This window comes from Sinocyclocheilus grahami, unplaced genomic scaffold (assembly GCF_001515645.1).
Source record: "Sinocyclocheilus grahami isolate Dianchi unplaced genomic scaffold, SAMN03320097.WGS_v1.1 scaffold174.1, whole genome shotgun sequence".
Lineage (NCBI taxonomy): Eukaryota > Metazoa > Chordata > Actinopteri > Cypriniformes > Cyprinidae > Sinocyclocheilus > Sinocyclocheilus grahami.
In genome coordinates, this window is record NW_015505353.1 from 1183224 (window position 1) to 1198190 (window position 14967).

Consider the following 14967-nt stretch of genomic DNA (forward strand, 5'->3'; position numbering starts at 1 on the left):
GAAAATCTATGATTCATCAGATTAATTTCTGCTCAGTTAATCTGCTATTCAACAACTAATGGCATGTAAAGTGTGCTGTGCCAGTCTCAAAATGCACTGTTTATTTGTGGTATATGGTGGCTTTTGGGTCATATCAAGAAATATTTCTCCCAAATCCACCCACAACTCTTATAGTAGATGACTTATTTCTGATTTTCGATATAAATAAGGATAAAATATCCCGCGCGTTTCAAAGCTGTGAAATCAGAATTCGTGCCACGCTTTGAGGCTGGAGTGAGTCACGTGTCTGATCAGCTGGTCTGCGGCACATCCGCCTGACTCGCGCTAGTGTTTACATGCAGGCTGCACGGGGCAGACACGCCTGAAGCATTGCAGGTAAAATATCAGCTGAATTCCCTTTACTGCATTAAAACTACCGTTTGCGATAGTCGGAGTACTTGTCAAAACTGAATGCAGAGACATCAAGAGTGTTAAATGCTGTGCAATGATTCATATCGGAAGTGTAGAGCTGCCAGCCCCGTAAGGCCTTTCGACTCAACATATCCCTTAATAAATCCAACTTTATTAACCGCTTTTAATCAGTTTTCTGATGTAAATCCCAAACAGTAGGCGTCGGGGACCTGCATATGAGAAATTATAATTATCACTTTGAAATTTGTCTTTGATATTTAGGCTGTAGGGATGCCTGTAAGTTTCATACTATATTTCATTGGTTATACAATTGATGTCTGTCCACATTATGGATCAATAATGTACCATTTTATTTTCACTTCTGGTTATGGAGGCTTAAATCTTGGTCCTCATATCTGAAAGCTGTATGATTATAGGCATAGACTCGGGACACATTCCCCCTAAAATTCAGATTCAGACTGATACTGGTTTTAAATATCATTTTTTATGCTTGGTCTTCTCCAGTCCTAAAGAAGTGGTTACAGTTTTGCCAATAACTTATAACCAATATGATGGCCGATATTATAAATCTATACTGTAATGTCTGTTCAAACAAATCTGATGCAACAAAATGTTGTAACTTATAATAGAGAACATGGATAAAAGTATTTTCAGAGTCCTGATATTAAGCCTTGATATGACCAATATTGGACAAATCAGATGCTGATAATTACAATTTTATATAAAGTTTATAAATAAAGCATTGAAATAAAGTATTTGAAATAAAAGTTATGTAATTTTAATAACTAAAATGGAAAAAATGACCACCTGAATTTTAGTGACGCCCTTTCTGAGAATCTATTGAGGATTTAATATTTCATTTGATTCCTCTTTCTCCTTTAATACATTTTTTTTATTTAACATTACAATATATTTGTGAAGTAGGGCCGTATGATCTTTGGAGGACTATATGATTCTCTTTGGACCTGAGAGCTTTTAGTCTGAACAACCGAAAAGATTTACCGTGGCATCACAAGATCAGCTCGCTGCCCTTTTTCACACTTGCTCACAAACACACACACACACACACACACACACACACACACACACACTTGGAGACGTCTTAGTTAAAGGCCTGTCATGCTGCAGTATTTAATGCATACAAACCATGTCAGATTATAATTAGCTAATGGAATTTGGTTAATTCATGTTTGGAAAAAGATATAGGCCTACTCTTAGTCCTGTAATATTGGAAAACACCATTGAGTTTCAGGTTATCATTGTATGTTAATACATGTATATTACAGAACCAGAACATGTGCACATTCTTTTCTTAATTCAGTATTTCTGCACTAATGATAACGGCATCACAAGATCAGCTCGCTCCCTTTTTTCACACATGCTCACACACACACACACACACACACACACACACACACACACACACTTGGTGACGTCTTAGTTAAAGGCCTGTCATGCTGCAGTATTTAATGCATACAAACCATGTCAGATTATAATTAGCTAATGGAATTTGGTTAATTCATGTTTGGAAAAAGATATAGGCCTACTCTTAGTCCTGTAATATTGGAAAACACCATTGAGTTTCAGGTTATCATTGTATGTTAATACATGTATATTACAGAACCAGAACATGTGCACATTCTTTTCTTAATTCAGTACTGCTCTAATATTATAACCAAGCACATTTCTGCACTAATGATAATGTAGGGTTTTTGAGTTCACCCAGTAGCTTGTAGAATTCCTACAAGCTACTGTCATGTGATTGATGCAGGAGCTCTGTTCTGTAATTGGCTGATGAAGTGAAGGCATGTGAGTGTGTTTAAACAGGTTTAGGCCTGGTCTGCTTCTGTAACCCTCATTATTGGTGTGTTCTACATGCACATTCTTTTCTTAATTCAGTATTTCTGCACTAATGATAATGTAGGGTTTTTGAGTTCACCCAGTAGCTTGTAGAATTCCTACAAGCTACTGTCATGTGATTGGTGCAGGAGCTCTGTTCTGTAATTGGCTGATGAAGTGAAGGCATGTGAGTGTGTTTAAACAGGTTTAGGCCTGGTCTGCTTCTGTAACCCTCATTATTGGTGTGTTCTACACTGTGCACATTCTTTTCTTAATTCAGTACTGCTCTAATATTATAACCAAGCACACTGCTCTAATATTATAACCAAGCACATTTCTGCACTAATGATAATGTAGGGTTTTTGAGTTCACCCAGTAGCTTGTAGAATTCCTACAAGCTACTGTCATGTGATTGATGCAGGAGCTCTGTTCTGTAATTGGCTGATGAAGTGAAGGCATGTGAGTGTGTTTAAACAGGTTTAGGCCTGGTCTGCTTCTGTAACCCTCATTATTGGTGTGTTCTACACCCACAGGCATTTTGATGTAATGAGCTCGGTTTTGTCACATGAAGCTCCTCTAATGTTTGATGGATTATTTTGTGATCCTAATTCACAAAATACTGTTAAAGATTTGTTTTGTTTTTACTAAAGTAATTTCCCTTTAGCGTTTCTATTTGTGCAAATGACACTTTTTTCCTAGTTACAGTTAATTTAGTGAGTTATGGTTGTTTTGTTCCTTCATTTTGGTTTAGCACAGGTTTCTCACAGTTGTTGTTTTTTTCAGTTCCTAATTTCTTTATTTCAAATACACACACAGTAAATAAGGATTGCATATAGTCTTTTCTAATCCTAATGTATTAAAATAGAGACAATACCAGTGTTTCCCATACATTGATTTATTTGTGGCGCCCGCCACAATATCAAAACTGACCGCCACAAATAGATTTTCCAAAAGGCTTTGATTTCATTGAATAAACATGAGCACTGCACGTTTCAAAATCGAAACCCGGTGCGGGAGTTTTTATATCACTGTATTTCTGAAGGAAACCGACTGTTTTCAGAAAATGTTGGAAGTCATTTTCATTTCATCTTGCATGCAATGTCTGATGAAGCAGCGTTTGTGAGCGCTGCTTTGTGTACAGCGTTACCGGGGAAACCTCGATCTCTACCACTCCAACAGCGCCTCCTGCTGGCAGAGAATGAGTTTGCATATATATCGCCACAAATAGCGTGTAAGTCTATGGGAAACGCTGCAATACCATGTTAATCTTAGCTATATTAAAATTATATACATATAATATATTCAGCCCTAATTCTAATCAAGCTTTTCTCCTTGATTATGTACGTGTATACGTACATACAGACACACATATACAAGCAAAGGAACTTTTGCTCTGCATCTGAATCAAGTAATTTCTACTAGGGCTGAACGATTAATTGCATTTGCGATAATATCGCGGTATGAAAAAACACGATTTTTCAATCGCAGAGACTGCGATTACACTCGGTCACTTGACACGCGAGAGTAAAGAGGTGTGTTCGACTTGAAGGTCGATCGGTGTAGCCTTTGACATCAAAGTACAGCGAGAGAAAGCATAAGGAGACGTCCGCGCTCTCTTATAGCTCTGGCAGTACTTTGATGGCACACACCGATCGGTCTAAGCAGCGCTGCTTCAAGTCGAGCGCGGGCCATCAGCAGAAAAAGAAAATAAATAAAACAGTTAACAGCCAAAGGACGTAATTAGAATGGGAGATGGATCGGTTTGTGAAAGCGAAGAGAAAAGCCATAGATGAAGTCGCACAAACCCAGGCAGGTGCTGGTCATTTAAAAGCTAAATGCTGAAAATATGACAACACATATCTTGATCTCGACTTCACTCGCCGTGTCTATACCGGACGCTACAGTTGTCGCGTCGCGCCGCAACAGCTCTACACTGGACGCGACAAAGCGACTGTTGCAAATCATATTAACTTTGTGTCAGTACGTCATAAATAGGACAAGGCATCAGTTTAATGTTGGGTTTTGTCGTGTCGTGTCGTGTCGCGCCGCGCTGCATCCAGTGTAGACAGCGTCACTGATTATAATGGGTTCTCCTGTATTTTGCCGCTCGCGTCCGGTGTAGACACGGTGTTTATTGTCGTTGGTGATGAGGAAAGACTGTGTGTGTCCTAAGCCTTAGCGGACAGCATGAAACCCACAACAAATAAATAAATTACAGACAGAGAATAATAATAATAATAACAACAGTTATTCTCTCTATGCTATTTTCAATGTTTCAAGTGATGCATGTGTTTTTTCCCTGTAACACTACTGTGATTGTAGTTGTTAAATAAAAATGTCATTCATATCAATTCATGCATCACCTAATTTCATCGTAACATATAGGCCTGGCCTACAGAAAAGAACATTTATGTTTAATCTATCTAATAGTGTGTTGGTCATACTATACAATGATTTATAGCTCATTAAGATCTTTAAAAAATAATTGCATATTAAATCGCAATCGCAATATTGGTAAAAAAAATCGCATATACATTTTTTTCCTAATTTCTACCACCACAGTTATTTGATGCAGTGATAAATATTTATGCATGTTATGTGTATGTGTGTGCGCACGCACGCATATGTGAATAGCTAATGAAATATGCAAGGATTCATTTGTGGAGTGATTGCATCAGTGCTGGCTTTAGCCTGCAGCTGTGCCAGTAAATGCAGTAGTTGCAATGAAACAAACTGAACATTAAGGCAAGAGTTTCATGCTACACGAACCAAACATCTAATTACAGAGTTATTTTTATTTCTATTTTTACTTGTTTTACTTAATAATCTTTTTGGTGAAAGTCTTAGTTAAATTCCTTTGTGTGAGGCATCTAGCAGGTCCAGTTCATTTTTATTGTTGTGTTAAAGCATATTTTAATTATTATTCATGTGTCTGCCTTGACTTAATTCCTCTAGTTGTCCCTGAGGCTTTATGCTAATGTCCTGCACTGTACTTCACTGCAGAGGATCCTGGGATTTCCCACTGTACCAGAGCTTATGCATAAATCTAATTGAGCTGGGCCAGGGAGGTCTATTATACATGAGGAAAGCTATCTGTTAGGGAAAATCTGCCACTTATGATTTATTAACATTTTAATTTTGAAAGAAAACAAACTTTTGAATGACTGTCAGTGGGGAGGGATGCTTTTATTATTATTATTATTGTTGTTGTTGTTGTTAATACATTTCTTTTTATATTATTTATTTATGATTATGTAATTGTTATTTTTTTTATTATATTTTATTTGATTGATTAATAATAATGCAGCTGTAACGAATGCAATTTCCTAGGCAGCTTTTCTTCATATACCAGCAAATATAACTGTTATATATAATGCATGAGTTGCACAGGCTGTCTGTTGGTGTAGTGAGATGTCAGATCCGTGTTTATTAGTTCATCTGGATAATTGATAAAGCACGGTTGTGTGTGTTCAGAAATAAATGCAACCTCATTAAAAACAACAGAATGGATTAAGGCTTAAAAATAGAAAATGAAAATCCAGACAAGCCTGTTTTTCCACTTTTTAGAGGCCAATGCTGTCATATCAGCACTGTCTGGCTCTGGAGATATTTTTGGTTTATAAATGTCTGGGAATCACTTCGAAACCGCGCATGGCACTGCCAGTGTGTTTGTTCACATGCCCTCACTGCTGCAGAACAATTATACCACATATACAAGATCAAATGTGCTCTGTTTGTTTGCCTCTTTGTTTCTTAGTTTGAGTCAAGACTTGTTTTAATTCACTGCACATCTGTCAGATGTTAGCATGGCTGGTTATTCTGGTAAATGAATACAAGTGTTGCTGGTATAATGATTCTGAGGTGATGGTACAGTCATATACACAATCCGATTAAACATAATTTAAAGAACTGAGTTGCTGGCCCTCTTCATTAATGTTGATGTCATGAATTATGAAACATTTAGTCTGTGAAATAGATTTACATTCGGTGCCAGAATTAGCAACTACACTTACAAACAGCTTTCAACTAAAATATAACCATGTAATTAATCCAAACAAACACAATCTGTTTACTGTATACTAACCAGACATGATAACAGCTGCTGGGTCTCTGGCATGTTGATTTGAGTTTCTGTCCTAACCAGTCCTGAAAAGTTGATGATGGAGACATTTTGATATTTCTACCTTTTGGGGGGGTTTTTTTAACCATTGTTTCCATCGCACTATTCTACATTTGTTTGTTTTCAGTGTTAAAGGAATAGTTCATCATTTGCTCATGCTCATGTCATTCCAAACCTGAATGCATTTCTTTCTTCTGTGGAACATAAAAGAAGATATTTTGAGGAATGTTGGTAAGCAAACATGTTCAGGTCCCATTGATTTCCATTGTATTTTTGTCCATGCTATAGAAGTCAATGGAACCTTAAACAGTTTGGTTATAAACATTCTTCAAAATACATTATTTTATGTTCCACAGAAGAATGAAAGTCATACAGTTTAGAACAATATGAGGGGGAGTAAATGATGTCAGAATTTTAGTTTTTGAGTGGACTATCTCTTTAAAATACTTTATGCTATCCAATAGTTTAATGTGCAAAGTCAATGAGAAGTAAGCCATTAATATTGTCAGTTTAGGCTCTGTCGGTATATTCATTTGTTTTGCTCTGCTGTTTGGCAGATTAATGGTTAGTGGACTGTGGTCTCCACTGTGATTAGGCCTATGAGGAGAACCAGGCGAGTCTAACAGTAAGTATCCACACAATACCTGTTGTAGTTCCTGTTTTGTACTGCAGTGTTGGTTGTGGCTTCAGTGGTGTATGTTGATATCACAGTCTTTAGCGCTTCCTCTGCACTTTTGCAGGACATGCAGCACCCAAACTTCGAAACACGACACCCGCTGCAGCAGGAGGAGCAGGAGACGGGTTACGACCCTCTACAGAACTACAACAGGAACAGAGACCGTAAGTTACCTAATATATCTACATTCAAATTGGAGAACTGACAGTGTGAAGAATAGGGCTGCATATTTTGTAATGCATTTATTTTGATGAGTATTGTGATTGGATTTTGATTATTGCTATTAACTGATATATAAGAACAAAAAAATAGCTCTCATGTTCAAAATGATGTGCAAAAACGACAGACTTGCAACTATGATGTCTCACCAACTATGATGTCTTAACTATTTTCTCTGTGTAATTTTGTTTCTTTTATTTCAGGAGGATCATTGGATAGTACTGATGAGTCCACGCTTCAGTCATACGGGTCATTAATTTTTCCCTAATGTCACAAAGCATCAGAGTTCACATGTGAAACTCACTGCTGTGTGATGAAGGTGTACCTCTATCCTCTAACTTTCCATTTGACATGCTCTTTACAGAAAGGAGTGGGATGATTTGTTCCAGAACAGTAACTACCTGGCGCGGATCAGGCAGGCTGGTATTAACGGACGATTACGGAGCAGCCGATTCCGCAGCGTATGCTGGAAGGTAATGGCTACCTGACAGTGACAGTGGCAGATGACAGGTTTACTTTGTTATTGGGGTTGAAAGGTTAAATGTGCAATCTCTGTGCCAAACGGGGAAGAAAATATTATGAGCTTTGGTTTCGTTGGTTCCAGCTTTATCTGGACGTCCTGCCAGAAGATAAGACTCAATGGATCAGTCGAACCAAGGAACTCAGAGCACAGTATGAGAAGATCAAAGAGACGGTATGTGTGCACACATGTATGTGGCAGTGATTTATGTGTCTTCAGTAGGTTTTGACACTAAATCATGATTGTTTGTCTTGAACTGCAGCATATCACAAACCCTCGCAAAGCTGCCGGCAAACAGGACCTGGTGGTGAACAACCCACTGTCACAGGATGAGGGGGTGAGAGAACAGCCAATTCAGAAAAACCAAAAGAATGGCTGGATCTGTCCATTACAGTTTGATTTACATCTTTTTTTCTCTGTGTCTTCAGAGTCTATGGAATAAGTTCTTTCAGGATAAGGAGCTCAGGAGCATGATCAAACAAGATGTTTTACGAACGTAAGTGTGTGAACTGCCTGTACAAATATACTACCATCCATTCAGTCTTCAGTGTCACATAATCCTTCAGAGAGCAGTTTAATATGCTGATTCGGTGCTCAAGAAACACTTACCATGTTGTGCTACTTAATATTTTTGGGGAAACTGTGATACTTTTTTTTCAGGATTCTTTGATGAATAGAAAGTTCAAAAGAACAAAAATAGATTTTTTTTTAAAATAGAATTTTTACAACAATGTCTTTACTGTCACTTTTTATCAATTGAATGTCTACTTGCTGAATAAAAGTGTTAATTTATTTAAATGGTAGTGTATCTTTTTATTTGTAATTTTTACTCATTAAATGAGCACACCAAAATTATAATTGAAAGTTGATTTTAGTTTTTTTTTTTTTCATACAAATCATATATCATATCATATATCATATTCCTGCAACTCATTGATTGTCTGCAGGTTTCCAGAGATGCTGTTCTTCCAGGAAGAGGATGTCAGGACAAAGCTGACCGATATTCTCTTCTGCTATGCACGAGAAAACGAACAGCTACTCTATAAGCAGGTTCATTAACACTTATTGATTGTGACAGATACTTCCACACAACAACATAACCTGTCCGTCGAACTGGCTCAGATCTAATAAAAATTTTGATCAAAATAAGCATTTACTTATCTACATTATCCTCTTTGTCTCTCTACAGGGCATGCATGAGTTACTGGCACCTATAGTGTTTGTTCTTCACTGTGATCACCAGGCGTTTCAACATGCCAGTGAGACGGCCAATCCCAGGTCTGACCTATTTACCACACAGGAGAGACTGTCTGAAGACTTGCTCAAATTAAACTTTAAATTTGTTGTGCATAGAGTTTTGAATATTAATGGAGTTCTCAGTAATTCTTAGTATGTTTATTTAAACTGTCTTTCCTCATTTGCAGTGAAGAGATGAAAGTCCTTCTGGATCCTAAATTCCATGAGCATGATGCTTAGTGAGTATCACATTATCAGACTGGAAGATCTTAAGCCATATTGGCATGTCTCTGTTTAAATGAATATAGTTGTTAAATACACTTTGCTCAATCTGTTGCATCCATCTTTGTGTTCTTCAATAATTATCCCATAGTGCCATGTTTTCTCTGCTCATGGAGACAGCAGAACCCTGGTTCAGCAGTTTTGAACGGGAGGTCAGGAAGGTACAAAGAATAATTTTATGTTAAACTTATTGCATTGATATTTTGTTAGTGTCAACTTCAAATGTCAGTCTTGCTAACATTACTTAAATGATGCTTAAATATTTCAGGGCAAAGAAGAGATGTTAACCAGCATCCCCTTTGCGAGACCACAGGACTCGGGCCCTTCTGTTGCCATAGTGACCAAAGTCAACCGAATTCAGGACCAGCTAGTAAAGAAACACGACATTGAACTCTACATGCACCTCAACAGACTAGAAATAGCTCCCCAGATTTATGGCATGTGAGTATGCATGAATTCTTTATATTTTTATGTGTTATAATAATAATAATTAAAAAGGTTTTATTATTAATTGAAAAATATTTATAAATATATATATTACTTATTTAAATCATCATTTCTTGCCATTTCTACGTGTTGAATATAAACGAGGTAGAATTAAATATAGGTTACACAATAAAAAAAAACGTCATTTATGAATTCTCTATCTGTTTCTGTGTGTTTGTGGGCAGTCGCTGGGTTCGACTGCTGTTTGGTCGGGAGTTTCCCCTGCAGGATCTGTTGGTGGTCTGGGATGCTCTTTTTGCAGACAGCATCACTTTGGACCTGGTGGATTACGTGTTTGTCGCTATGCTTCTGTACATCAGAGATGCATGTGAGTTCAATTCTCTCTTGTCTGTGCTTCGTTCATAACAAAAACTAATGGAACACAAGATATAGACTTCTTAAGGCCCAAATACACTTTGAGTGTTCACCCTTTAGCCCGGTGGATAGCAAGCATTATAAACCCACAAAGTTATCAGTGTGTCAAGTCATATCGCAACACTGACACCTACATAGCCAATCCAAAGACAGGAAGTAATGGCATGCAGATGAGTTGGCTTATGCCTGCTAGCACTGAACATGTATCTAACAAAGAGCTCTAAAAGAATGTTATCAGCTTATTTGAATATGCAGTAACTATCGTTCTTGTGTTTTTCATGTCATAGTGATCGCTAGTAACTTCCAGACGTGTCTCGGGCTCCTGATGCATTATCCTCCTATTGGAGACATCCACTCACTGCTGCTCAAAGCACTATTCCTCAGAGACCCTAAGGTACTGTAATGCACATTTTCACTTTTAATAATATTTTAAAAATATTATAAAAATATTACAGATACAATTTATAATAGTAAATACGTATTTATTAAATAATATGTATAATTAGAATATAATAATATTTATTAGGGGTGCGCCAATCCGATACTAAGCACCACGAAAGGCACAAAAACATTATAAAGCACCATAAAGTTTTCGTGCACTATATTTCAAGTGTTCTGAGATTGTTCCTTAGTTTAATGTGAGGTACAGATGAATATTTAAGTCGTTAAATTCAAGTTCACGTAAACTCTTCTCTCCGCTGCGGCTGTCAGTCATCTTCCTTTCAGTGTTCAAACTGCGCGTTGCGTTTGGTTACGACAGTCAAGACGGTAAAACTCTCTCCAAGATGATTCAATGTTCTATTATTATACTTGATCTGTAGATAAAGATCAGTGGTTTTGCATAAAAGGACTTTATCTGGCTGGAGTTTAGTGCTGTTTCTAAAGTGTGTTACTTTTTAATTAATTAATTAATTTAAAACTGCTGAAAGAAAAGGCTCAATAAACTATCGCACAGATATAATACACTACGCATCAAAATCCTCTCCCCTTTGTGCTTTGAACTTCTCTATGCGGAGCGCTGTGATCATTCTGCGCACGAGATGCGCATAAAGCACTTTGTGCCGCTCCGTATAGGAGCCTTTCATGTTATAATACTTTTGCGCAATGAAAGATTATTAATAGCCTTTCTTGTTGTCTTATCTATCATATGTTGCTGCCTCATTACTGTGCTATACATAAAAAAAAAAGTCTATTAATTTTAAAGTATATTAATTGATATATAAATATATTACTTGTTTTTCATGAATGTATTTTACAACAATACAAAGAGCAATGATTAACATTTTACCAGATTTAGCCCTACATTTATTCACTTTTATTTGTTCCCCACTAAATAATTTTTTTTCACTAATAAATGTTTAGATTTTATAAAATGATTGTGCACTCATGATTTTTCTTGAGTAACTTTTGCTACTGAATTTTCCACTAGCCTAGTTTATAGTAGTATTTTTGCCATAGATTATGATTATATATTTATTAATTTGTTGTTTTTCTTTACAATGAAGTTGTCTGTGGTAGGTAGTGTTTAACACACAAAAGAGTGATGATCAGGTCAACACAATGAGGTATAGAAATTCTACACTGATTAAAAAAAAAAAACTGTGCTGGTATCGGCCGATACCGAAAAAGTGGTATCGAGGCAGCCCTAATGTTTATTAAATAAATGTAATCTTTAGTAATGTGATCAGAGTGATAATAATCTAATAGTAATAATAATTATTATTAGTTATTCTGGAATTTATTTTATGCAAGTTTAGGGTATTTATGCTAGTGTCCTAAACACAGATTTAACCTAGCTTTAAACTCAAAAGCACAGACTCTGCTAAAAGTACATTATGTATAACTTTTTATTTTTGTCATATGTCTTTTTATATTATTTTAGAATAATCCACGACCTGTAAACTACCAGTTCCAGCAAAACCTTGATTACTACAAAACCCGTGGGGCTGATTTTGTCAACAAGACTCGGTATCTTGTGTTTTTGTGCATTATCTTTTTTAAGCATGTCTAAGAAATAATAATACAATTATTCATGTATATAGTATAATATATATAATATACACTGTATATTTATTTATAATTTAAAAATTTTTTTCCTTTTTCGCCAGGGCCAGCACCAAAGTAGCGCCTCTCAACATTAATAAAGTATCCAGTTCTCTTCTTAATTTTGGCCGGAAGCTCATTGCGCCGATGGGAGGTGGTTCCAGCGGTATCTCGCCAATTAATAGTGAGGTGATATCAGCTCTTCCCCCTCAAGCTCAAGTGCCACGCCCATTGGCCGAGCCTCCATCGTGCACCAACCCCACAAACACGCAGATGAAATCGCAGCCATACCCACAAACGCAGCATCAGCACCGGCTGCTGAAGTCTGAAAGTATGCCAGTGCACCTCAGCAAAGGTGAGCACACATGTACGCACACCTTTTTGACCCTGTACGCTTATGGATTGTGTTCATTTTACCCATATACCTCCAGAAGTATTAATATTTCAGTGTGCATGGATTATGATATGATTGTGTACATGCATGTGCTTAAGCACAGGTACATGTGACAGAATAGGTGTGTGCTCTAGCCTTACTCTTCTGTCTGTTAGATGTAGGTTCTTGTGGAGCCTCTCAGATATCGCTCCCTGCCCAGATTCACTCTGATACCCCAGGTAACTACTGCCATGACAACAATATCAGCACCGGAGTGCGCATGTGCGCTGTATAAATGCATTTTATTTGATCCTGCTTTTTGAAAGGTTTTTAATATATATATTTTTTTTGCATGCTTTCACTGTGACGTGTCTGCTGTGTAATCCATGCATGTGTGTCAGTGTTCAAATAAACTTGGTGTAATCATGTATTTTGAGTCGTGCTGCTTTTTGTCACCAGGCTACTATGTGCAAATACTATGTAATAAATTAAAGTAATTAATTTACACTAATGTTTAAAGGTTTGGGGTCGATAGGATTAATTTTTTCTGTTTTTGAAAGAAGTCTCTTATGCTCACCAACACTGCATTTATTTGCATTTATAAGACTGCATTTGTTTAAAAAGCACAGTAAAAACAGTACTATTGTGATAAAGTATTACAATTTAAAATAACCATTTTCTTTTGTAAAATTTGAAACTGCAATTTATTCATGTGATGGCAAAGCTGAATTTTCTGCATCATTATTCCAGTCTTAAGTGTCAGATTATCTTTTAGAAATATAAATGTTCTGCTCAATAAAAAATTAGCTACTATCAATATTGAAAACAGTTGTGCTGCTTAATATTTTGGTGGGAATCCCGATACATCTGTATTCAACATTTTTGGATGAATAGAAAGTTTAACACTGTTTTTGCTGTCATTTTGATTAAATAAATTCATACTTGCTAAATAAAAGTATTAATTTATTTTGGATGAAAGTATAATTTTTCTCTGAACTTTCTGTGAGCATGTCATCTTCATAGTACAAGTGAGATCCTGCTGTTTTTATTAGGTCATGTGTTGTTTAACTTCTGGTTTATCTGTATCTGTGATTTACTGCATGCTGTGTGATTGTCTCGAACTCTTTGTGCTATTTATGTAGCTTACTGTATGTTATGTTAAAATTGTTCTGTTACCTTTGGTCTTGCTGTCTGAAATACATTTTTATGACTGATCTTGTAATGTCTACCTTACAGGTCACACCTCCTGGACGGTTAGCTCCTCCCCCAGCACTGAAAGTTTGTCTGGTGGGCGGGATCATGCCATGTCTTCCCCTCCTCTCCCGGTGTCAAGGGGCCGAGACTCCAGCACATCATCTCCTCCCCCCTCTGCCACAAAGAAAGACTCTTTCTTTAACATCAGTCGCTCACGGTCCCACAGTAAGACTATAAACAAGAAGGATGCGGTAAGCGGCATCTTTACTCTTTGCAACTGCTGTAATCATGTTTACTCTTCAACTTTACCATTTGCATTCCCAGACTCTAATTTTGTGTCCATTCTTTTATTTTCAGATAGCATGTGATTTACTAGGATACTATGTTCTAGCTCCTGTTTTTGTGTTTAATAGGTCCTATATGTATGCTAATTTATACATATGTATTTTTACACGCAGGAGGAGCTGGAGGCCCAGGTGTCATTCTTACAGGGTCAGATTAATGACCTAGAGGCCATGAGTAAATATTGTGCCAAGATGATGAACATGCACATAGGTGAGTCAGTGAGCCAGTTAGTCGTCTCTGCACTAAACAAACGCTGGTGATGGAATGGTAATGATTGTGCTTTGATTGATGGACAGGCAAAATTCAAGATGTGATACTGCAGGAGCATCTGGAGAAGGAAGATGAGGTTCTGGTGTCACTTGCTGGACTAAAACAGGTATGAATCAGGTCTCTACTTTGCTCAAATAAATTTGGATTTAAAAAAAAAATTGTATGAAGATAACTAGTAAATATATACAACATTTGTATTATGTTCATTTATTTGTTTATTGGTAAGTACCCATGTAATTAGTACACAAACCTTTCAGGGTGATAAAATCTATTAGAGATCTGTTAGATCTAATATTGAATTACAGATCTAATTTTGTCCATATTGTCCCAGATTAAGGACATCCTGAAGGGGGCTCTCCGATTCAACCAGAGCCAGCTGGAGGCAGAGGAGAATGAAGAGATCACCATAGCAGACGATCACTACTGCTCTAGCCAGTATAGCACACTAAAGGACCAGAGTGATCCAGACAATTTGCCTGAAGAGACAGCTGGTTCTACTAGCATACAACAAAAGGCTCCACAGCGGAACGACCACCAGGAAGGAGACATGGTAGCTGAGGAGGAGGAGGAGGAGGAGG

The 14967-nt window shown here is 37.0% G+C and overlaps 1 protein-coding gene across 6 annotated transcripts in view; it reads left to right on the forward strand.

Moving 5' to 3' along the window:
* Positions 1–248: 248 nt before the first annotated feature.
* tbc1d5 (TBC1 domain family, member 5) overlaps positions 249–14967 on the forward strand; it is a 16762-nt gene continuing 2043 nt past the window's right edge. For 2 of the 6 annotated variants that reach the window (XM_016283398.1, XM_016283399.1), the window contains exons 1-22: positions 249–375; positions 6928–6995; positions 7111–7210; positions 7469–7514; positions 7630–7738; positions 7870–7959; positions 8048–8122; positions 8214–8281; positions 8733–8835; positions 8975–9063; positions 9210–9260; positions 9395–9464; positions 9572–9744; positions 9975–10117; positions 10452–10558; positions 12047–12132; positions 12273–12562; positions 12757–12819; positions 13817–14025; positions 14233–14329; positions 14416–14495; positions 14721–14945. In XM_016283398.1, coding sequence (XP_016138884.1) covers positions 7114–7210; positions 7469–7514; positions 7630–7738; positions 7870–7959; positions 8048–8122; positions 8214–8281; positions 8733–8835; positions 8975–9063; positions 9210–9260; positions 9395–9464; positions 9572–9744; positions 9975–10117; positions 10452–10558; positions 12047–12132; positions 12273–12562; positions 12757–12819; positions 13817–14025; positions 14233–14329; positions 14416–14495; positions 14721–14945 — 2271 coding nt within the window. In that variant the 5' untranslated portion in view covers positions 249–375; positions 6928–6995; positions 7111–7113. Of the gene's footprint in view, positions 376–6927; positions 6996–7110; positions 7211–7468; positions 7515–7629; positions 7739–7869; positions 7960–8047; positions 8123–8213; positions 8282–8732; positions 8836–8974; positions 9064–9209; positions 9261–9394; positions 9465–9571; positions 9745–9974; positions 10118–10451; positions 10559–12046; positions 12133–12272; positions 12563–12756; positions 12820–13816; positions 14026–14232; positions 14330–14415; positions 14496–14720; positions 14952–14967 lie in introns of all 6 variants that reach the window. The other 4 variants (XM_016283395.1, XM_016283396.1, XM_016283400.1 and 1 more) reach the window with 4 other exon arrangements.